This window comes from Phragmites australis, chromosome 1 (genome assembly GCF_958298935.1).
Source record: "Phragmites australis chromosome 1, lpPhrAust1.1, whole genome shotgun sequence".
NCBI lineage: Eukaryota > Viridiplantae > Streptophyta > Magnoliopsida > Poales > Poaceae > Phragmites > Phragmites australis.
Genome location: NC_084921.1, coordinates 8,435,723 through 8,460,825, shown reverse-complemented (window position 1 = coordinate 8,460,825; position 25,103 = coordinate 8,435,723). Strand labels below are relative to the sequence as shown.

At 43.1% G+C, this 25,103-nt stretch overlaps 1 protein-coding gene and 2 pseudogenes across 1 annotated transcript; 2 read left to right on the top strand and 1 right to left on the bottom strand.

Annotated features, from left to right (window-relative positions):
- The first annotated feature begins 287 nt into the window (after positions 1-287).
- On the top strand, positions 288-2,591 carry LOC133887460 (rust resistance kinase Lr10-like; annotated as a pseudogene).
- A 5,794-nt stretch (positions 2,592-8,385) lies between these two features.
- On the bottom strand, positions 8,386-12,087 carry LOC133906189 (rust resistance kinase Lr10-like; annotated as a pseudogene).
- Positions 12,088-17,136: 5,049 nt separating this feature from the next.
- LOC133906014 (rust resistance kinase Lr10-like) lies at positions 17,137-19,789 on the top strand. The gene is made up of 3 exons (XM_062347837.1): positions 17,137-18,035; positions 18,126-18,328; positions 18,427-19,789. The coding sequence occupies exons 1-3, from the start codon at positions 17,320-17,322 to the stop codon at positions 19,521-19,523; spliced, it is 2,016 nt and encodes a 671-aa protein (XP_062203821.1). The 5' UTR covers positions 17,137-17,319; the 3' UTR covers positions 19,524-19,789.
- The last annotated feature ends 5,314 nt before the right edge of the window (positions 19,790-25,103 follow it).

Below are 25,103 nucleotides of genomic sequence, written 5' to 3'. Positions count from 1 at the left end.
AACATCATCTTCAACAATCATCGAGCTTCCCTTGACACCTTGGTGGCGCTTATCAGGGAGGACATCACCCGATGGTGCAATGCAGGGGCGCGGTACCTTGGCATACTGAGAGATCAGTTGCATACTCTAGGCTAAGCTACCTATGTAAACACGCTGTCACGGTTGGGCTGACTTTTGGGCTGCTGGATCGGGCTACTTCATTTGCTTTCGGCCGAGGCCCGTGAAGGGCAGCCTCTAGTCAGCAGCTAGGGTTGGGAAGGGGACTTCTTTTTCACTGAGCTGAGGGGTTCGATCCGATTCTGGGAGCTGGCAGTGGCACAACGGCCTGAGGCTGCATCTTCAGCGCGCCTCCAGGGCGGGAGCTGGCAGCGAAAAAATGGCCTGAGGCCGCATCTTTAGCGCGCCTTGAGGGCGGTTGAGCTGATGGGTGCCTTGGTCGGCTGCATCGGCTCCTGGAGCCGTCGGATTGGAAGGTGGCCGCGGGAGATTCGGAGGTATGGCTATGGCTGGGTGCCTGCCATGGGGCCGAACTCATATAAATCTTCTCCTCTCCCTCACGTTGGTTTGGTAAGAAGTTTTGATTTACTTTTGTTTGTCTCCCCTGTGATTTTCTCTCTGGTGCATTGGTGTACTTGAGTTCGAGTTCAACTCGTGCTTTGGCCGGTGCTCAGTTCGGGAGGAAGGCTTGTTGGTGGCCGGAGCTGCACTGTCGAGGCTCACCCGTACTGCAGTGGCATTGCGGTAGAGATCTTGTATCTCTGTCATCCCTCACACCGGCGGAAACGGCAAGTGGTTGGATTTCTGGGTCAGCGGCATTTGAGCCGTGCCTTACCTCGATTATCAGTTCTCTTCAACAAGTTGCATTGTGAGCTTTTCTTCGTCCTTCTGATCTGAATGTGCGGATGCCTGATTTACATGCTCTGTGATGATCAATTTCATTGAAGTTGAATTAGAATAGTGAGTACAATAGAAACGGTCTTGATACTCTGATTGTCAAAGGCATAGGCGGTGCTCTTGTTTTTATGATTTGCTATGTATAGATTGGCTTGCTGATTAGCCGAGTGTGAATCTTTACTTTTCTGTCACTGCCTATTGTATGCAACACCTGGACATGAGTCTTGTTTATTGATCTCAGTATGTTCTGTGATACTGGTTTGGTGTTCAGTAAGTTGTGCCTGAAGTTCAGTATTCCTGTTGTTCTTTGCGCAGAGAACTTTAGCTATACTGAGCCTCTATTTTTCAGTATAGTCTTAATCTGTAGCTCTGTCCATGTGTTTGTAGCTTTCAGAGTACTATATATCAAGATCGTTTTCTAGGTGTGATCTCATATTCTAGTTTAATTGGTGATATGGTTAAATGATCAGCTAGGGAGAAGATCTTCAAAGATTTGGGGCCAACTGACAAGAAAGATCTGAGAGCTATTTTAATATCACATCATGTTCAGTACTGTTTCAGATACATGTTAAATGATTTCTGTGGTTATTTTCTGTCAGCCATATATTTCATAGTCATATTTTTGACATTTGTATTATGCTGCTCTTGTTATATTTTCCTTGGGATATGTATATATATGCTCATATTATCGCAAATAATACAACAGGATCCACCATGTCAATGTGGTGCATCTTGTGGGGTTCTGCTCGGAGGAAATGAGGAGGGCGCTTGTCTACGAGTACATGCCCCATGGTTCTCTCAACAAGTACATCTTCTCGCCGGAGAAGAAATTCTCCTGGGACAAACTCAATGAGATTGCTTTGGGCATAGCTAGGGGGATCAACTACCTGCATCTGGGGTGTGACATGCAGATTCTACACTTCGACATCAAGCCACAACATCCTTCTTGATAGCAACTTCATTCCAAAAGTTGCTGATTTCGGGCTCGCCAAGCTATGCCCAAGGGACAACAACTTTGTGCCAATGAGCGCTATGAGGGGAACAGTTGGATATATAGCTCCAGAGATGGTGTCCCGCATCTTTGGTGTCATATCCAGCAAATCCGATGTGTACAGCTTCGGGATGTTGCTGTTGGAAATGTCCGGAGGGCGCAAGAACGCTGACAATGCAGCAAACTCCAGTCAGGCATACTACCCATCGTTGGTGTATAGCCAGCTGACTCGAGGAGAAGTGGGTGAGATCAGTGAAGATGTCCATATGCACAAGTTGGAGAAGAAGCTATGCATCGTTGGGCTCTGGTGCATCCAGATGAAGTCTCATGATCGCCCGACGATGAGCGAGGTCATACAGATGCTTGAAGCTGGCGTCGATGGTCTGGAAATGCCTCCGAGCCCATTCTTCTGTGATGATGAGCACATTCCCGCCAGGGGTTACTATTTGTCCTCCCAACTGGATGATATAGAGGAGGAGGTTGAGTGAAATTAAATTTATGACGTGAAGCACTAAGGTTATCGCTTGTGACTACCTCATATAATGATCGTATTCAGTGTGTAGCAATCTGCTATATTTCCTAATAATGTTTATGAAAGAATGTGTTGTTTTCCTTAAGGAAGATATAAGGATCGAAACCGCTGTAGTCCTGAAAAGAATTGTGACTGTTGTATTCATGCTAAGTTTCAGAGGTGATTTTTCCTGTATCTTTTGCATTGTATTTTTATATCGTTCAACTCAAAGCAAGTATCTTATGTGCAAGAGTATATCATACATATATGCACAAACTCAATTTCGTGTCTTAAATTCAATTTGAGTGGACCAAGTGAGAGATGTGAATTCAATTATCTCACTTGGGCTTACTAAAGGCCCAATCTGACTTAGTCAAACGAAAACTGGTCTAAGTGGGTTAGAGAATTCTTGCCCCTCAAATTACAACCGATGATCAAGATTGACTTTGTGGATATATGAACCAATATATTCTTGTGTAACTGATATCATTCAGTGAGAAACCAAGTAAAGAAGTGCCTTAGTTTACATATGATGAGTCATTGATAATATTGGATTTAAGTTAATCTTGGTTGGTTTGAGCTTCTTGGTGTGTGATTGTGTTTTTGTATAACCAAGTTTTGGAGGTGGAGTTTTTGTCTCGGGTCCAGAAAATTTGCCGCACCGGATAGTCTGTTGCTTGGATCTCTAGCGTCACCAGATAGTCCGATGCAGTGATGGTAGAAGTGGAACTACTCACCGGAAGGTCCGGTGTGAGGTAGAGAGAACACCAGACTATTTTGTCTAGAGAAGTTGCAAAATGGGATCTGGTAGCATTGCCTTCACCGGATGATCCGATGTCCTAAATTATGAACACCGGAATGAGCACCGGATCAATTCTTGCAAAGAGGGTGCAAAGTGGTGATCTGGAGAAAATGAAGGCACCGGATGATCCGGTGACTATGCAGTGAGCACCATAGCAATGCACCGGACTCTTGTAGATGCGAGATTTTCTTAGCGCAAAGTGGAGTTGTTCTCCCCGGATCTTCCGGAGCTCAAAGGGTGAACACACCGGATCATCCAATGTTCACGTTTTTCTGCTATGAGTTGAGGTTGTTGATTTTTTTTGCTAATCTAGAGATATTTTTGGAGTTGGAGAAACATGTTTGCTTGTCTCATAGTGTGCAGGTGATGGATGCAACTTGGCAGTCGATGGCAGGTGATCAGGGCCAAGCGGGGTGCTTGGTGCCGAACAATCAAGGAGGCCGGGCGGAGTCAATGGTGATTCTAGCAGTACACGTGAAGGTCAAATAAAGTATGGAAGATGGATGAAGATGGCATGTTGATAAAGTCAAGCGAAAGGGATGGTGGTGCAAGTGACAAGGCGACCCAAGGGATCGGGAGCGGGAGAAACTTGTCGGCAGTCAGGATCGCAAGACAGAGTACATGTGTCGACATCAGAGCGTTTGCTTAAGGTGTAAGCAAGCGCTCTGATCAAAATTTTAAATAAATTCATAACTAATTCAATTTAACATATTATATTCCAATATATAGGTACATAACAATCGAGTAACATCATACATTTTTAACAATCAACCCTTGTTGATGATCAACGCGTAGATAGCAAGCGGCTCCGGTCGGAAGTTGTTCTTCGTTAAGGGCGATGTCATCTCCAAGAGGGTACTCATCAAATTGATTGTACTCTTCTTTGTCTACAACATTCTCAACTCCGACAATCCTTCTTTTTCCTTGAAGGACTACATCAAGCTTTGGATTTGTCGGGCCTTGCACATAAAAGACCTGAATAACTTGTTTGGCGAGTACAAATAGTTCATTTATGTATGCGGCACGTTCGAGGTCGACAATAGTCATTCCGTACTTGTTTACCTTAACACTTGAGAGTGCGACCGAACGGCACCGAAAGAGAGGGATCTTGAAACGTACATAATCGAGTTTCTAAATCTCCTCTATGTACCAATAGTACGTATAGACTCCACGTTTGTCCTGGAAAGCATATATGCACACACCGTTGTTCTGTACCGTGCTCTGGTATCAAAGGTATGCCCATTTATATCATATGCTTCAAATTTTATGACTGTGTGACTTGGTCATCTTGCCAATCAGCCAATATTATCCTCTGTTGAACTATTATTACTGAATCGTGATGCCAACCAATTGTTGAAGGTGCGATTGTGCTATTTTGTGATCCAAGCCTTTGTACGGACTGAATTCTCTCTACATAGCATGTCCTTATGCATGTCGATATGCGGGATACTTTAGTTATGTGTTGCAAGACCGCGAAATAGGCTTTAGATAACATAGCAAAGTCAGTAATGATTGATTTCCTACCTATAGTCCCCTTCTCATCCAATCTCCCCTCATGACGAGATATGGGCACACCTATTGGTTTGATCTGCTCCATATAATCGATGCAGAACTCGACTACCTCTTCGGTTGTGTAACCTTGGACGATGCTATCTTTCGGACGAGATCGATTCCGTATATACTTCTTGAGAATTCTCATGTACCTCTCAAACGGGTATATCTGACGTAGGAATCTTGGAGTAACAAACGCCAATGAATCTTCAAGTTTTCACATAAATCTAACAATTTGTTGTCAAAATCGCCAGCATCTTCCTCCAAAAGTTGCGCACTATTCTTCACTATTCGGCAATGCTCTGCTTCAATCTGGAGGTAAGGGATTGTACTGCTTTAACATTATAGACGGCTTCAAGTTTGGAGCCATCTGTACTAATTTTACGCATGGGTCCTGTTTGGCACCATCTGTGAAATTTGATTTATTACAGACAACTCCAAAAAAGAGTCATCTGTATTAATGTTATGGACGATTACTGTTTAGAACCGTCTGTGATATTTATTTTATCACAGACGACTACAAGTACGAACCATCTGTATTAATATTACAGACGGTTCCAAATGGGAACCATCTGTACTAAAAGAGTCCCACCACTTCCGGACGCGTCTCGTCATTATCACATACGGTTTTTGTTTAGAGTCGTTTGTAATAATCTTTGCACGGATAGCTTCATAAAAATCGTCTATGTAGGAGCGTCCTACTAAATTATTTCTATAATAGTATAAATTATTACGTGGCGAAGATTGACAACGTATTATCCCAGGTTGTTAATACATTTGAATGATCCAAGTACATTGCATGCTAGAGCTAGCCATTACTGTGCTGGAACCAATAGTCTATAACACACCCATCACTGTGGCTAGCTCTGAATTTATGCTTGACTTGGCAGCCTTCACGGAAACAAGTGAATGCTTCTTGGTTCTGCCCTTGTTCAGAAGAATAAGAAAACATCACTCAGCACATGAAGCTCCGAATTTTGAATTTCGATTTTCTCCAGTGAAATGCATAAATGATCATAGATTTACGCTAGGTCCTCATTAGCACAAGATCAATGAGTTCTCTTATAAGAATTTGCCTGGTGTATGAGCATTTCATCCTGGACACATACCATGCATGCGCTGGGCAAGCAGGCACACGTGTGTGTGCCGACATGACAAATCCGCTGTCGATCACCTACAGTTCAACAGGGCCGAGCTAGCCAGCAGCAAGTAGACCACCACCGACCTCTCTTCTCCATCTTCTTTTTTCTTTTACTCTCCTTTTCTTCTTCTTCTTCTCTCCTCTTTGTGCATATCAGCAGATTTAGCAAGGTGGATTGATCAGGGAGTGTTCCATGGTTGTTAAGAGTTCTTAACTATCCCATTTGATAGGTTGGTGCAGCACATGGCGTGTGGACCTGGAACTGATATGTGAACAAAGTCCTCAGACCAAACTACTTTAGGCTCAGGTTCAGAATCAGGGCTAATTTCATAGGGGTCCATTAGTACTAATCATAGTGTACTTACGGTGCAAATATATGCAGACATGATTTGATGGCGTAGGATCGATTTGGTGATCCATCCTTGTACTGAATTTGCACGGTTTTGTTCCTTGCCCCTGTTCGTTTGTTCAAGTACTATCAACTTTACACTTATTTCTCATATATATATATATATATATATATATATAATCAATTTAAGATACAGAGATGTGAAGAAGTAAAAAAAAAAACATAATAAAAGAGATATTTACATACACAAAATTTATAATATAAATATGTAATTTTAGAAAGAAGGAGAATGGCGAGTATCTGGATAGAAGGGTGGAGAAAACCGTATCGTTCAGAGTTGACCGTCCGTAGCAACGTTATGAGGATGATCAATATGATGACCAATTTGTGAAGGGATGAAAATAATTTTCATACAGTACCTTAATGTAAAGATAGCGCGACGAAGATGACCTTCGTGGTAGACGGCGGTAGAGGTGATGTGCGGACGGCAACGCACCCTCTCCATAAAGTCAGCGCTGCAGGTGAAGTGCGGGAGGCGACGCATCCTCTGGAGAAATCTGGTGTTGTAGGCGAAGTGCGGGAGGCGGCGTATTTTCTGGAGAAACTCGACGGTGAATGTATAGAAAATAAATATGAGATGTTTAGATATAGAAGGTAAATAATAGAAGATTAAATAAATTTTTAGAATTTATGGTAGATAAATATTAGACATTTATATATAAAAGGTAAATAATAGGAGATTAAATGTATTTTTAGAAGGAGAAATGAGATCTACTGTTGTATGGTGATCATTTGATCCATTCGAGTGAACGGTGGAGATTGATGAGATCTACCGGTATAAATTATGCACTATTTGAGCTATGACTGGAATGATTAATGTACTGGTGCATGCATGCATGTCTGAATAGGCAGGGCCTCGCTTTCTATGGTAATGGTAGCGGCAGTACTGGATTGAGTAAGTTGTACTCCTGAACTCAACGGAAATAGAAGAGATGTTTCAGCTCTTAGCTTCCCACCGTGAATTTAATACGATATTTTTATTTTTTAAAATAAAATAAATAAATATATATGTCTGTTTTAAAAAATTACAAATCTAAACTCTTGTCGTCTCTAACGGTTGTCTTTTGAACCGACGATATGTTTAAAAATAAAAAAATATTACATTATAACACTCTGAAAATTCAAAACACTATCAAAATGGTCATTAAATTTTATGAAACAATTATTTGGTGTATATGATGCTATCATCTAGCTCTTAAAAAAAATCAACTCAAACAATTACTTATGCAATGAGAAAAAAAAAGATAAAATTTATCTCACTGTACAAGTTATATTTTTATCTGTAAACTTTTAAAAAGCTAGATGATAACATCCTCTACAACGCATATTTATTTCAGAACTTCTCATGACTATTTCGATTGAATTGAAATTTTTAAGCATTGAAATATAATATTTTTTATTTTTAAACCTGTGGTCCGTCGCAACAGAACTCGAAGCTCCAGTTACATTTCTACGTGGGCCCAACCGGGCCCATGGGCCATGGGATGTCATCTCCTCGCGCTCACCTCCACCACTTGGCCTCACGCCGCCGTCGCCGGCGCACCCCCGACAACGAGCGCTTCCATCCGCCGCGCTGCGGCTCGCCGAGAGCTGAGCTGCGCCACTGCTTGCCGCTGATTGTAGCCATTGACCGATCAATTCTACAAAGCCCGTGCCAGTATTGGCGGCCGATCAGGAGGTCTCACGTCTTCCCTCGTGTGCGCACCACCACCTCGTGAATGCCGGAACGAGCCCGCCTCTTCTCGCCGCCGCCCTCTGCTCTTGTGAGGGCTTCCTGCGGCACCTCGTGCTGCTCTCCAGGTCTGCCTCCTACTCGGCACTGACAAAGGCAACTAACACCGTTGCTTTTGCTTTCCAAAATTTTGAGAATCGTTGCCCTCAGATCCGTGCCAATATACGACACACATTGTAAGGTTTGTGTGACCTAGGCAACTAGCACGCACAATTTAATTATTTAGTGGATACTCTTGTGACATTTTCGACCAAATCCTGACCCATGAATTGGAAAAAAAAAAAAGAGCTCCTTACTGAGGTGTGCAGGGACTGAGAGGAGTAGGAGTAATACACATCACACAACATGGAAGGGTGAAGAGAAATCATAGGAACAGCTTTTTTAGGTAATCACCACGGAACTGGAAATCAAATCCGACGTGATATGTTCTAATTAAGTTATTACATGGTGAAGACTGAAAAAGTCTTACTTCAGGTGGCTGATAAAGTGGAATGATCCAAATACATTGCATGCTAGTGCTAGGCATTACAATGCCCACACATGGAGGAAGCTTAACTCCCGATTGTACTTACTAAATCATGGTAGTATATCCTCCATTTTTTACGGCATAGGATGCCTTTCAGATGAGACAAACGGCTTAGGTGGAATCTGTAGATTCTGCAACCTTCCTGTTAACATGTTGACCACCTTTGTCATCGATGGCCTGTTTTGGGGGTTCCACTGAATGCACCAGAGTGCCACAATGGCCAGCTGCCTCACTGTTTCTTTCTCCTCTTCTCTTATTTCCCTATTAAGTACCAGGTCCTGCCCAGTGATTACTCTCTCATAGATCCACTCTGGGAGGTAGACCTCGTTTTGGCTCTCAATACTTGGGTCTGAGTTCCTCCTTCCACTAACCATCTCTAAGACTAGCATGCCGAAACTGTAAACATCTGACTTGTAAGATATCCCCCCGAAATTCCGAGAATATAGCTCTGGTGCGATATAGCCCATCGTACCTCGTGCTGCAGTCAAGGTAACAATGCTTTGGTCCCTTGCACACAGCTTAGCAAGGCCAAAGTCTGAAATTTTCGGACTGAAGCTGTAGTCAAGCAAGATGTTGTGAGGCTTGATGTCAAAGTGGAGGATGCGCTGGTTGCATCCTTGATGTAGGTACTCCATTCCTCTAGCTATGCCTATTGCAATATCTATCATTTTGGCAGGTACTAGAAGGTCTTGAGAAATATTGAAATCATGCAAGAATATGTATCTCTCCAATGATTCATTAGGCATGAATTCATAAATAAGAGCTCGCCTTGTTCCTTCAGAGCAAAAGCCCAGGAGGCGGACAATATTTGCATGGTGGATTTGCCCAATGGTTGCCACTTCATTGATGAATTCTTGTCCCTCTCCTGTAGAGTTCTCTAGCATCTTGACCGCCACTGGCACTCCATTTGGTAGTTGTCCTTTGTAAACACTTCCAAACCCACCCTGGCCTACTTTTTCCTTAAACCGTCTTGTTATCTTCTTAACTTCGGAGAAAGTGTACCTTGTGGGTTTCGATGTGTCATATGCCTTGAGAAACATTTCAACCTTCAAATGTATTGCTTCATCATATTTTTTTCTTCAGTGAAAGATAGAGTCCAGTGGCCACGATCAATAAAAGAGCAACTAAGGTGGCTACCGATGTTGTAGCTGAATAAAAAGAAAACAAATGAGCTAGCTGCATTTGGATAAAAAAAAATCCATGGACCACGATCAAATATCTTGTTTGGAAAAAATATAGTGGTTCTTATTGGTATAAAAGTTAGGTTGGTAACTTCAATCAGAATGGGGAAAAAAATTCAATCACAGCATTACCTGCAATGAGGATGACATGTGAACCTGCAAGTATGAAGGGGTGAATTAGTTTTCTCATAGTTTCATTTTGACAAAAGACCAAAGAACTTTTATTAAGTTTCGAGGAACCACTGATTCCTAATTATTTTTACATCAGTTATGAATTTAGACATTGGGTGTTATATTGATTGATACTTTCCATTATTAGTTAAGTTGCAATATATATGTCACTAAATCTAAGTCGTCGTGAACCTTTTACAGCATCCAATGCAACATTTTGATCAAATTTTTTTATAATTATACTAGTAAAATATATAAAATATACATTATGGAAGTATTTTACAAGTTAAATGTAATGACATTAATTATGTTCATCAATATGGCTTTCACACTTGTACATTTGAGTATACATGCTACAGACCCATGAAATGAGCCTAGAAATTGGTGCAAGCTTTCAAAATTAAATTACCATCCAATTTTCTAATCATTGCATTGTCCAGATACAACCGATTTTTCATGTTCATATTTCTGTGTGTTAATCAGCATATATAGTGTACGTATATCGATGGTTGAAATCTCAAAGTTTGACCAAGGATCCCATGCCAATCTATATGTTTTTTAGAGGGAAATTAGAATCTTTTTCTAAAATCACACTACATATATAGATTTAACAACCAATATATCATGCGGCACATATTTTTCTCTTGTGATAGATGTATCTCTATATGTCATAACGATTAGCCCCAACTTGATGGTGGTTAATTTTGTCCAAGTAGCTCTGTACTCCATAGTAACCCAAACTATTGTCATGGTAAATTTTAACCAATATGACCCTGACTCTAATGATCTGCATCTAACATGGCTAGGTAAAAAAAAAAAAAAAACTAGAGAATTTAGGAGAAAAACTAGATATTGTCATATATTGACTAAGTCCAACCTGGTCTTTTTTACTGGTTTAAATAATTTTCCCTTTTTGAAACAGACCACCTGTTCAATTCACTTTATCTTACAAGTTTTTGGAACTTTGTCTTACAGGGATCTACAATAGAACAACGGGCAGCGAGCCAGCGACCCTGCAGCATGAAGTACTGTAGCAAAACCATTCGTCATAATTTTGTGGCACAGTTTAACTGTAGGTGAAAAGGTTGTGGGGACTTTGGAAACACTGGATTTTAGAAAGCAGAAGATACTAAATCTAAGAACTATTGTTTCCATTATCTAAAATAAATAAAGCTAATAAACGTTAAAAAATGCAGTTTTGGTACAACTTAGAACGGGACACCATAAAAGTATGGGATTTGAGCTAGGAAAACAGTACCATGACGCTGGCAGAATGCTTGTCCCCTGTTTGAACTGAACCCACAGCGTCGCCCTTCCTGTTCACACCGTTGACAAATGCCGGTAATGTTGTTAAGGTGCCAATTGAATACTGTTTCACCAAAGTTGATAGCGCTCTTTGCCTTTTCCTTGAAGTTTGACCTGCCGAATAGTGAATCGTAGTTTGGGCCATTTTTATCATAGGTGTAAGGTATTGGGATGCCTTTTGCAACAACCACGCAGCCCAAAGGAAGAGTAGACATATCTGTATCAGGTTGCACCACATACCAAAACTGGCTTGCGTTGTTACTGAGGCTTTGGCAAGAGCTTGGACCAACAATATCATCTTGATTTGTTGCTACAGAATCTCTTGAGCAACCTATCAGCACTGGAGCTGCAAAATCCATCAGTACAAGAGGTTTGTACACATCAGTAGATTGATTTGTGGAGATGAGCTTCTGAAGTGGGCAGTGTGATGAGGACTCCACAAGCGGGATGGCGTTCATCACCCGATGCCTGTAATATATTGCGGTCACTTTGCAGGATCCAAGGACCGGGTGATCCAGGATTGTGTCATGCCCAGAGCATGCTAACTTCATGCCAGGTGCGCCACATGATGGAGGGTGGGTTGAAAGCCGAAACGGGAACCGGATCTCTGGTCCATGTTTGCTGCATCGGTGCGACGAACAAGTCTTGAAGAAGTCTTCATCATCCCATGATGTGGTTGCATAGGATGCATAGCTGAGAAGAGAGAGCAGAAAGACTGTGAGAAGAAATCCAGCCAAGTCCATGGAATGTAATGGAGATGAAGCTGGACGAAGAGAAGTCTGCAAGTACTAAAAATGAGCCCTGTTTGCTTTAACATCTCCGGAGTATTGACGGTATGCCTGTCATGATAGCTGCATGAGCAGGAATTCCAGCTGCCAATGGAACTTCTGCCGTGTTCTATTTCTTAGAAAGCTATGTGGTTTTATGGAAAGGAGTGCCGTCACTGCTGGTACTATTCTTGTAATTTTGACCCCACAGGTGCCCTCTTTTTTCTTCAGTCTTATTCCTACTACTATTCAAACAAACTTGAATCACATGAAACTTGTATTTTTTTATAGTAAAATAAACTCGTGCAGTTGACACGGTAAAGCATCATAAATTCTGATAGGGCCTGTCGTGATAGCTGACTGATTGACGAGGAGTATTTGCAGCTGTCGTGGGAACTTCTTCCATGCTCCAGTCATTGCATTGTGAGTATATGATTATAGTCCGATCAGTAAACAGCCATACACTATGGAAATGCTTTCAGTTACTGTCTGTAATACCATTCCGTTCGCGCCCTTTCTTTTTTCATTCTTTTTCGGGCCATTCGTAATGTTTTAATGGAAATTCAAGTACTTTTTAGTAGTGGGTACGACATATGACTAATCGGCGCTGGGCCAAAATTTCCCCTCCAGCATAGCCACACCAAAATTTCTATCGCCTGGACGACGTCTAAACGCACGCGTCGCTGCCTAGACATGTCCAGAAATTGTCTAATCCTGTTGTCTCGACCGGCTTGACGCGAGGGGGATGAATCTGGATGAGAATTCCCTCTGAAAAGATGATCTAAAATGGGGTATATCATACAAAAGCAGCAACTTGTGTTATTAGATGGCCTAAAATCGGTTCACCACAAATCTCGACAATAAAGCATATGCTTTTATCTTGTGTTATTAGATAGATCTAATCTAGTCAAATGTTTTGTAATTTTCTAGCTTGTAATTTTTCTTTCTTCTGTAGGGTTCTCGAGCTCCGTATATATAAGGGGTGTATATTCTCTGGAGTCTTCTTTATTATTTTTAGAGATAAATTTATCTATTTATGATATACTCTAGATACTTACGAGTAGTTTTTTTAATCTAGAAATCCCTTTTTTAGACAGAGATATACTCAAGAATTATAAAATATTCTAAAATTCTTAAATATAATAATTATTCGGTAGTCATCATCGTTGTCCTGAGTATTGATGGCGTGCCTATAATGATAGCTACTTAAACCAGCTCCAAGGTTTCTCTTCGAGGTACAGATTCTCGTCACGAAAATATTCTCAAGGTTATTCTCTCTAGGACGAGATTCTCTCTTATTTTCCTTCACGATTCCCCTCAAAAGGAAGCTGTTGAAAATAAGATAAAATAAAGAGAATGAAAACGAAGAAGAAAATCGAGAAAGAAATGAAATAAAAAATTATGATTAGAGATAATCTAACCAGGAATTCCAGCTGCCAATGGAACGTATGCCATGTTCTATTGCTTAGAAAGCTATGTGGTTTTTTGAAAACGAGTGCCGTCACTGCTTGTACTATTCCTGTGATTTTGATCCCATCATTTTTTCTTCCGTGCTCCATGATGGTACAATAAGAAAAAATTAAAACCTACCTTAATTTATATGTGATGAGTTATTGATAAAATTATTAATTTAATTTAATAATTTTTGAAATTATATGAGCATATTTATGTATTACAATGCATGATTATGATTATGACTAACCGGATAATTGAGAGAAAATAGAGTTGACATGTTTCTATCTTTTTGTTAGGAAAAATACACACATCGGATGGTCCGGCGTGTGGAAAGTTAATCTCATCGGATAGTCCGATGTTCAAATAAATTTCACACTGGAGCATTTCAACTCATAAGTAAAAGATGAAGTCTTCACCGGATCCAGTGTTTGTGTGAAGTGCACATCGGACTATTTTTCATGAGGTGTGTCAATGTGTGTCCGGTATGGTTGTCTACATCGGATGATCCAGTGTTTAAGGATATGAACACCAAATGCTTCACCGAAGCATTTTTCAGGAGAGGGTGCAAAATGACTTGTCTGGTGTAATTGTACACACCAGATGGTCCGGTGATTGAAGGTGTGAACACTAGAGGGATCGCCAGAGCTTTTTCCAGAAGGTTTTCTGAGGAGTGAAGATGTATACACACCAAATGGTCTGGTCTTCAAAGACTGTACACATTAGAATATCCAGTGTTCACAAAATTTCTAGGATGAACTTTTTGACAGAGAATTTTGTTTTTGTCTAATCGGAGATGGGTTTGGAGGAACGTGTGTGCTTGTCTTATGATGTGCAGGTGGTGGATGCAACTTGATGGTCGACGGCGGGATTATCTGTGCTAAGCAAGGAGCTTGGTGTCCGACAATCACGGAGGCTGGATGGAGTCAAGGATGATCCTAGCTGTACACGTGGAGAGCAAGCAAAGCGTGAGAAGGCGGATAAAAACGGTGTGTTGACAAAATCAAGCGGAAGGAAGAATGTCGGTGCAAGTGACAAAGCAGCCCGAGGGATCGGGAGAGGGGAGACTTGCCGACAGTCAAGATCGCAAGATGGAGGACATGCGTCAACATCGGGTTGCTTGCTTAAGGTGTAAGTAAATGGCGGTGAGTCGCGCTTTGAGAAGCGTGTAAGACGGTTTTGCAGTTTGGTCTCAAAACCGTGGGATGATGAGAGTGCACGTGGCATCATCGCAAAGCTTGCATTGAGATGAAACTAAGTTATGAAGGTGCCACGGCTGTTTCATGGATGAAGAAAACGTTGAACGAAAATACTTTTAGTGGTAGGTAGGAATATATTGGAAGAGAATGACATTCTGGGAACAAGGTTGCTTAAGGGTTAAGCAAGCTCCCAAATGCCTATAAATAGAGGGGTGAGCTAGTTGAGATGTGAGAAACCAAGTTAAAATATCCTTTGGTTTACTTATAATGAGTGATTGACATTATCATTTATTTGGTTTGATGATCTTCGGTTTTACATGGGTTTTGATGTGATTTGAATTGATTTGAGATTTCATTTGAGCATATTGATTACAGACTAATTGGAATTAGAGTTGGAGATATGTGTTTGCTTGTCTCATGGTGTGCAGGTGATGGATGTAACTTGACGGACGACGGCGGAATGATCGGGACCAAGCGGAGTGTTTAGTGCCAGATGATCAAGGAGGCCGGGCGGAGTCAAGGATGATCCTAGTTGAACACGTGAAGGTCAAGCAAAGCATTGAAGGCGGATGGAGACGACGTGTTGACAAAGTCAAGCGAAAGGGATGCCAGTGCAAGTGACAAGATGAACCGATAGATCGGAAACGGGAGAGACTTACCGGCGGTCAGGATCGCATGACGGAGTACACGCGTTGACATCGAAGCGCTTGCTTAAGGTGTAAGCAAGGTGGTGAGTCATGCATTGAGAAGCGTGCAGGCGGTTTCGCGGTTTGGCCTCAAAATCGTGGGAGGACTAGAGGAGTACATGGCACCATCGTGAAGCTTGCGTTGAGGCGAAGCTAAGTCGTGAAGGTGTCGCGGCCATCCGATGAATGGAGAAGAAAATAGACCAAAATGCCCTCGGTGGTAGGTAGGAGTGTACTACAAGAGAGGGGTATTTTGAAAAAAGCTAGAAAACTTAGGGGTCAAATTTTCTATGCCTATAAATAGAGGGGTATGGCTATGAGAGAGTTTGAACCAGCCACTTGAGCCCCTCTTGTGCCACCCATTTGAGAGTTTAGAGCTAGCATTTTAGAGGAGAGAAGGATGAGTGCTTAGCCTATGTAATAGGTGAGAGTTTTGAGAGATAAATCTTTGTAATCCACCTAAAATAGTACTGACCTCTTTGAGTAATGAAGTTTATATTTTTGTATATGCTTGAATTCCTCTCATTCTAGTTTCCCTCTATTGGTTCCCTTGCAAGTTTGCAAGTTTTTGGGTTTTTAGTTTTGATTTTCATTTTGGTTTTTAGGCTGAAATTTCAGCATCTTGTAAAGTTCATTCTTCTTGTTGCTAGAGGCATAAAATTTACATACACACGTTTGTGTGATGGGGTCTTGAATTCCCTTGCCTTTAGACAATCAACATGGAGAGTTTCATTGTTCGGAGTTTATCTTTTCTTGTTTCTTTGCAAATTATGATTTTTCGAGTACTAAGACACATGAATTGATCTTAAATGGAACATATGGTTCATATACCATCCGTGGAGTCGTGTTGCCTCAATTTTTTCTTGTTAAAATTTCTCTCTATTTTTACATCTGCTTGAGTTTTGAGGTGCGTTGGGTGATACAAATAGGAGAAGACCATCAATTTCGTAAAAAAATTATTGAGACGCCTATTCACCCCCCTCTAGTCGCCAATCTCGTTCCTACAAGATAATTAAGCCATCCATTTGAGTGCTTGGGTTTTAGGAGAGGTGAGAGAAGTGCTTAGCTTATGTATTAGCTGAGAGCTTTGTAAGCAAAATATCTTGTAATCTATCGAAAATAGGAGATTTTGGTTTGCTATATGCTTATATTCATCTCCTTCTAGTTTTCTCTATTGACTCTCTTGCAAGTTTGTGAGTGTTTCGGTTCTCTGATGATTTTCGCTTTTGTTTGAGAGCTGCACTTTTTGATCTTGTTGAAATTGTTCTTCTTGTTGCTAGAGGGATAAAAAACTTATATGAGTTGGTCTTGAACCATTCTTTCTCTCTAAATCCATCAATTTGGAGAATTTCTTCACTCGGTGCCTAGTTTCTTTGTTTTGGAAAGTTTTTCTTCAAGGTGCAAGTTTCCGTGCACTATGACACTTGATATGGTTTTCAATAAAACCTAAAGTTCATATTCATCCAAGTGGAGCGATATCGTTCTCGAAGATCTTCAGTGTGTTAGTCTCTCAGTTTTCTTGTTTCCGCTTGTTTTGTTTTGAGATGCGTTGGATGGAAGATTTGGATAGACCATCCAAAAAATTAGCAAGACTCCTATTCATTCCTCTCTAATCGTCTTTCTCGATCCTACACAGAGTGAGTTTATGATTAGAGTGAGCAGCAATTTGTGTTCATACTTCATAGATGGCCTAGAATGGGTTCACCACAAATTTCGACATTAAAGCATATGCCTTCATCTCGAGGTTACTGTGACCAAGACTGGAATTGAATGGTACAGTTCTGTCTTCTCTTCTGTTCCATCAAAGACTTCCAGCTTCCAAGTGGCCCCACAAAACATATATAGGAAAGGGAAAAAAAAGAAAGATTGCCAAGTCAACAGCATCACAATTATGTGGAGCCAGTTATCCTCGGGTGTTTGCTTGAATTGCTTAGGCAATTAGTATTGTTAGACCTGCTCACTTATCTTTCCATTCATCCGTCTGCTGTTAACCTGCCTACCATGGCGATTTCTGCTGCATCTCATCGTTCTACTGCCCTTCAAGCCTTAGTTGTATTCTCTGTGCTTGCAGTTCTTGTTGCAGATGTAGAGGGACGACACCATGCAGACTGTCCTCCTTTCTCTTGCGGCCGTCTTAGAGGCGTGTCTTATCCTTTCCGTCGGCGAGATGATCCACCTGGGTGCGGTGTTCAATCCTACGAGCTGGCCTGCACTGATGCCAAGGCTACAATTCGCATCGGCAGTGGAACATACAACGTGGTTAGCATCAACCATACTGGTTCTACTTTCTGGGTTGTCGAGGTAAACTTGGGTATGCAGAGCAGGTGCCCTCTTCCACGGTGGGATCACCATGCTTTCGATCTCGAATACAAGTCCCTTAGCATGTCACACCGCAGCATCGAATTGGCCCCATATCCTAGACGGACAACGTGGGCGACCTTTGTGAATTGTTCAAAGCCAATAGAGAACAATGTAATGTACAAGCCAGTCGCTTGCCTGAGCACCAACTCTAATTTCATCTATGTGTTGACGAGCATTTTCTCTCCTGCTGCTATAAATTTCGAGCCCTCATGTGGTTACCTGGCCATGACTCCTTTGAGTGGTCCGGAGAATGCAATCTATGCAGATATCGTGAAATTCATGCGGAAAGGATTTGCCCTTCGATTTCCTTATACGGATTATTTGGACTTCAGACAGTGCGTGGTGGAGATCACTAGGTGAGCACCTTGTCGTTCCTTTTTCTTTTCTGATAGAAGCTTGTGGTTCCCTCTCTAATCCCATTTATGTACCATGGCATGGTCTTGCAGTCAATTCCGTGAACCAACGGATAGTACTGGCATCAAGGATCGGGTCGTGAGCATTCTTACGATTGACTTAATTTTCTGGCATTGCGTACTTGAACAACTGGCGTTTCTTGTTGGTGCTCATCGGCTTCGTGCTGCTGCGTTGGTGCTCACTGGCCTGGATATAGTGTTTCCTCTTGCGATGTGGTTTCTGAAGTTTATTGCTGGTACCTCAGAATTATACATACTACATCATTGTACTGTATTGTATCAATACATTCTCACTAAAGCGCTATTCCAAATATACATACTTGCTTTTATGCAGTTATTTGCAGGTTCTTGTTGGTGCCGCTGGCAATATTTACCTTCCTTGCCCACAAGTACTGGAAAACAAGAATAACGATCGATGCAGTCGAGAAGTTTCTGCAAATGCAACAAATGCTCGGTCCAACGAGATACGCCTACACAGACATCACTGCGATCACGAGCCATTTCAGAGAGAAGCTCGGCCAAGGAGGCTACGGCTCCGTGTACAAGGGTGTGCTACTCCCAGGCGGTGTCCATGTCGCCGTCAAGATGCTGCTGGGAACCTCCAACTGCAACGGAGAAGAGTTCATCAGCGAGGTGGCCACCATTGGCAGGATTCACCACGTCAATGTGGTGCGCCTCGTGGGGTTCTGCTCTGAGGAAATGAGGAGGGCTCTTGTCTATGAGTACATGCCCAATGGTTCTCTCGACAAGTACATTTTCTCATCAGAGAAGAGTTTCTCCTGGGACAAGCTCAATGAGATTGCTTTGGGCATTGCCAGGGGGATCAACTACTTGCATCAAGGGTGTGACATGCAGATTCTACACTTTGATATCAAGCCGCACAACATCCTTCTTGACAGCAACTTTGTTCCAAAAGTTGCAGATTTCGGGCTCGCCAAACTATTCCCAAGGGATAACAGTTTCGTGCCACTAAGCGCTATGCGGGGAACGATCGGATATATAGCTCCAGAGATGGTGTCCCGGAGCTTTGGCGCCATATCCAGCAAATCCGATGTGTACAGCTTCGGGATGCTGCTATTGGAGATGGCTGGAGGGCGCAGGAACGCCGACCCGCATGCAGCCAACTCGAGTCAGGCATACTACCCATCGTGGGTGTATAGCCGGCTGTCTCGACAAGAAGTGGATGAGATCAGTGACGCCGTCGATATGCACGAGTTGGAGAAGAAGCTGTGTATTGTTGGACTCTGGTGCATCCAGATGAAGCCTCATGATCGGCCGACGATGAGCGAGGTCATAGAGATGCTTGAAGCTGGCGTCGATGGCCTGGAAATGCCTGCGAGGCCATTCTTCTGTGATGATGAGAACATTGTTGCGGTGGCTTCTTACTATATGTCCTCCGAAATGACTGCAATATCAGAGGAGGAGGAGTGACGTACAAATGTGTGTGCGCGCCTTAAATGTATGAGGTGAAGCTCAGGTCAAGAAAAAAAAAAAACTAGAAGAGAAGGTCCTGGCTTGTGACAGGCGCAGGTAACAGTTGTACCCAGTACGTAGTTAATCTACTATATATCCTTTGAACATAATGAGAAACACATGTTGTTTTCCATGAGGAAGATAGAGGATTGCAAGAGATGTATTCCTGCAAAAAAATCCAATTGTCGTATTCATGCTAAGACTGAGTTCTGAAATTCCTTGTATCTTACTCCTATGTGATGTGCAGTGTTTTACGCAAGGGAAACTCGTGTTGATTATTATAACTTTGAATGCAATAATTGTTAGCGTGCCAGTATACATAGTATACGAAAGATGGGAGAACGATGTAATGGAAACACGTAAACTTTACTCATTCATGTCACTGGCTGACACATCAGCAAGATTGATGACGTGGCAGGTGATGTGGCATGCTGACGTGGCGAGGGAAGTTGACCGGGTTTATGAAGGGACATGTGGTGGCTTTTTATTGGCTGCTGAAGAGGTATGGATCTAATCTAATCGTGGCCACACATTTTGGATCCGACGGCTCAGAGAGAGGGGTGGCCGGAGGGGAGAGCAGGCACAGCAGAGCCGAGGGGAGAGCGGCGGTGCACGGCCGGAAGTCTCGCCAAAATCGGGTTCCAGTGAGGAAAGGACTCCGGCGAGCGGCAGAACATGGTGTGGAAGGCACGGGGAACATGTTTTAGGGCTTACCAAGGTCGGCAAGGCCCAGGAAGGCGATCGACGATGGCGGGGAAGGCAACAATGCTCAAGATCTCTTCGAGAAGGGGGCTCCAGGGGCCAGGAAACCAAGGCGATGGCGGCACGTGCTTCGAGAAGGGGGCTCAAAGGTGTTTCAGGTGAGGCTTGGCGGCTCTGGAACGGCGCAGCTGTGAACACGACCAAGGGCGGTGGCAATGGCATCGATCGCTCTAGATCTCAGCGAGTTGGCTCGGGAGGCAGAGGCTTTGGGTCGAGATGAGAACGGAAGGGGGTGGGGACCTATATAGGCAGGGAAGAGAGGGCTAGGGCGGTCCTGGACTCCAAAGTGGCGGTGGGCTCGAGTTGGACTCAGACACCGCGGTGGCGGCACGTCCGAAACAGAGACAAAGCGCGAGCACGGGGTGAAGGCGGGTTGGCGCGGGCGGCACCGTGGGCTGGTGAACGTGCTGGGCCAGGCACGGTACTAGATGGCGGCCTAGGCGGAGAGAGCAGGTGGAGGGAGAGGGCAAGCGAGCTAGGTAGGGCCATGGAGGCTGAGGGGAAGGGTGAGCGGCCAGGTGAAGAAAAAAGGTTGGGCCGGATAGGTTTAGGCTTTTCCTTTTCTAATTCTATTCCTTTTTCTATATTCTACTCTATATCCAAACTAGAGCAAAACAACTCCAAATAAAAGCCAACAAAAACTAATACGACCCTACATGCCTAATAACAGGATGAATGCACTTCAAGCAAAATATATCTTATGCCAAATTGGATTTAATTTAGAAAATAGGTTTTATCCTATTCTATCTCTTTAAACCCTAATTAAATTTTAGGATATTTTAGGAAATTGCAAAAATTGAAAACCAAGTGTTACACTTACACAACAAATAAACATAAAGGCTGGTTAGGGCACGATTTTAGGAAGATTTGGATGCAAGAACTGTCCAAATTGGAGCTATGACGTGAAAACTACAACTAATCAAATTTTAAACGGCTGAAAAAAGATGAACACTATTTTTTTTGGAATTCAACCTAATTTTTAAAAGACCAAAAACATTTATTTAAAACATTTCCATAAATATTTTGTAGCATAAAACTGATTAAAACAATTTTATAGAATTATTTGCATTTTTCTAGAATTAAAACTAATATTATATGCAACAAAACATATTAAAAGCATTTATTTAACTAAAAAACACATTTAAAACATTATTTGAAATAATCTAGATTTTCTAAAACTATTTTCTAATTAAAAACATTTATTCTTCACATTAAACTATTTTCAGAAATAAAATAGAATTGAAAACCTATTAAAACAATTATTTAAATCATAAACTAATTTCTGGAATTTTTCTATTAAAAGATAACCTATTTTAGGAATATTCTATTTTCCAAATTATTAACCTATTTTAGGAATATTCTATTTTCCAAATTATTTTTCTAAAGGAAATTCAAATTACTGCGCAAGTGCTGATGTCACTGCTAACAGGACTCGGGTCGAATGATTGGACTGCCACATCGAACAAAACTCTGACGTTGTGCACTGACGTGGCTCTCAAAGCTATCTAGGATTATGGTGACATGTTGCGTCCTATGATTATAAAACGAAGGGGTACGGGTTGGGTCTAATCTCGGTTGTTCATCAACGAACAGACGACCAAGAGTGATTGGGGAGGGATGACGGCCGACGGTGACGAAAAGATGGTGGTGCCGCTGTAGATTTCGCCAAAGAAACGCACGATCGCGTTATGTGCTACCAAAAGCGGTGGGAAACGACACAAACAGAGGGGGCAACAGGGATCTCACCGAGGGCTTCACAGTGGTCGGAGACATCTCAATGGAGGCCAGCGATGGAGAAGGGTGGGCAGCGATGGTTGGAGATGGATAGGAAGGCGGGTCCAACGTTGGAAGGAGAGAGCCGAGGGTTGAGACGGTTTGCTGGGGATCCTGCGGTGCCAAAGAGATGGTTAGTGGACCTCGGGGCGCAACAGAGATGTCCGATGATGGCGAGATAGCCGCGATGCTCACCGGAGCTTGGCGGGGATGGCCTTGTGGCGATGAAATGGTGCTTAGAAGCGACGGGAAAGACTCCTGGTGCTGTGTGAAGCCGGTGATGGCTTCAAGCGCATTGGGGAGGGCTTGGCTGCGGCGGTCGACGCATGACAGAGCTTCGGGGCGGTAATGGAGGCTCGGGAGTTGGTGAGGAGTGGGTGGAAAGGAACAGAGAGGGGGTGGCGAGGTTGGGGCGGGTTTTATAGGAGTGTAGGGAGGACGGGTCGTTGTGGAGTCGTTTGGCACGGTGTGGGGCGAGTGGCAGAGGTTTCGGTCGGCAGTTGCGAGCACGGTTGCAGCACGGCGACGGGAGAGGGATGACACGCGAGCCTGGGCTATCAGCGAGATGCGGAGAGGGAGGGAGTAGCGGGCTGGGCTGGGCCACGCGCGCGGGGAGATAGGCCGACAAAGGAAGGAACAGACGTCAAACTGTACCTGTTAATCCTTAGTTGTGGCGAGACTCGGCGCCACTTCCAAGGTGATCTTTTACTCTACTGCGACCTTCGGAGGTGCCAACACAGTCTCGTCAAAGAAGGGTTGATTAACTCTGTTGCACCCTTGGGGAGTGCCTACACAATGTTATCGAAGAAGGGTGATTGACTTCACTGCGACCTTAGGAGGTGCCTGCCAGTGAAGGTGTAGAGTGAATGATAGACTGCATTGCGACTTTGAGAGGTACCAGCCAGTGAAGGTGTAGTATAGATGTCTTGAACAACTTCACTGCGACGCTGAAAAGGGGTGCCAACTAGTGAAGGCATAGAACAAATCTTCAAACTGATATGCACTGCGACCAAAGAAGGTGACAGCTGGTATAGTCATAAGACGAACAACTCGATAGCTGCACTGTGACCATAAAGGTGCCAACTAGTGTAGCGATAAGGCAAACTTGCTTGAATTAATTCCACTACGACCATAAAAGGGACAACCAATGAAGGCCTCATATGAGAGATTTTTTCAACTCCATTACTACCATATAGCAACTATGGTGCCAGCCAATAGGGTTGAAGAGTTTCACAGCTCCACGTGAACCACACTAGCACACTTCACTGCTCCCGATAATCCTCAGTTGAGGTGAGACTCAGCGCCACTTCCGAGGTGATCCTTGACTCTACTGCGACCTTGGGAGGTACCTGCACAGTATCATCAAAGAAGGGTAATTGACTCCATTGCGACCCTGGAAGGTTCCTGCACAATGTTGTCGAAGACGACGATGGACTCCACTGCGACCTTGGGAGGTGCCAGCCAGTGAGGATGTGGTATAGAACGAGCTGCAATAGCTACGAGAAAATGGTTAAATGATAATAAAAAGGGAAATGCATTCTAACAGCTCTGTTTAATGCATTTGATGTTAAAATATAGGCTTTTCTTGTGTCAACGAGCTATGAGGTGACCCCAAGATATGGCCACAAGAGACTCTTTCCTCTGGAGATGGCAAAGAGTAGCAGCAGTTGTATTTAATTGTATGATGCTTCGGTGTTCGTGTGTGAAGAACACATATTTGAGATTACTTCTGAAAACAATGGGGGTTCCCCAAAACTACCTCCTCGGCTAGAGCACGCTGACAATCATGTACTCACTGGGGGTTGTATTTGTGAGTGGCATGGATCAAAGATGGGTAGGGAGCAAGCTGTGGTATTATTGCCTCCATTTTCTGCGAGGGTGGTGGACGATAGTCACTCTCCGGCATTTGCAGTCTTCGTGTCACCTATTGATGGTGGCTTTACTTGCACATTTATTGGCTCTTCTCCCTTAACGTTGGGAGGGCTTTGACTTGATGACACTTTCAATTGGGTGTTTTGAACATTGGTTGACCTTTGTCGGGTCTTTGAGTTTGCTTGAACTTTGAACTTGATCTTGAGGATGCGAATGCCTTTAAGATTCCACCATCCACGCTCTGTGGCACTAAACCTCGTGGGCAACTTCATTGTAACAAGGCCCTTGTTTCTATCATGCCGGAGTGGCAAGAAGCTACACACATACCCATGACTTATGTTGGGAAGGTAGCCCTCTCTTGCTCTTTTCCTATAGTTGTCCCGGAGTGAACTTATGCTAAGGTGGAAGAGTACATGATGAATGGTTGCTCGCTTCGGAGGCAGAATGAGTCAGCCTCGACGCCCAAGCGTAGACAGAGGAACATATGTCTTTCGTACAATGTGTGTTTATTATCATAGCTTAAAACTGCCAAACACCTCAGGCATCTCCAGAGATGAGTCCTGCAAGTAGCCATACCCTGAGATTGCAACTCGATAATAGGTAGAAAGGCCATGATCACTATTGGGTGGATCGACACCCTTTATTTATGCACATAGTGGAAAGATAACTTTTTGGGAATACGACCAGCTGCAAACACGTCGGCGGCCAAACTCAATAGCATGATAACCATGCCAAAAACATATCGGCGGTAAAGCTCAATAGCATAATGGCCAGCCAAAAACACATCGGCATCCAAGCTTAATAGTATAATGGCTGATCGGAAACACATCGGCGGCCAAACTCAATAACATAATGGTGAGCCGAAAACATACGGCAGCCAAGATTAATGATGATGGCTAGCCTGAACATACGGTAGAAGCCAAGCTTAATGGAACATCGGCCTGCCGAAAACACATCGGCGACAAAGCTTAATAGCATAATCGCATGCCGGAAAACACATCGGCAACAAAGATCAATAGCACATAACGCCCAACCAACAAACACATCGGCGGCCACAAGTAAGAGAATGAAGACCAGCCAAAAAACACGTTGGCGGTCAAGCTTGTTAGAACCATGGTCTGTCGGAAACAC

Bases quoted from the DNA above. Each gene is read 5' to 3' on its own strand.
- LOC133906014 (XM_062347837.1), top strand. From the start codon at position 17,320: ATGGCGATTTCTGCTGCATCTCATCGTTCTACTGCCCTTCAAGCCTTA. The intron at 18,036-18,125 runs GTGAGCACCTTG...ATGGTCTTGCAG, and splicing joins TGCGTGGTGGAGATCACTAG to TCAATTCCGTGAACCAACGG. The intron at 18,329-18,426 runs GTACCTCAGAAT...GCTTTTATGCAG, and splicing joins GTTTCTGAAGTTTATTGCTG to TTATTTGCAGGTTCTTGTTG.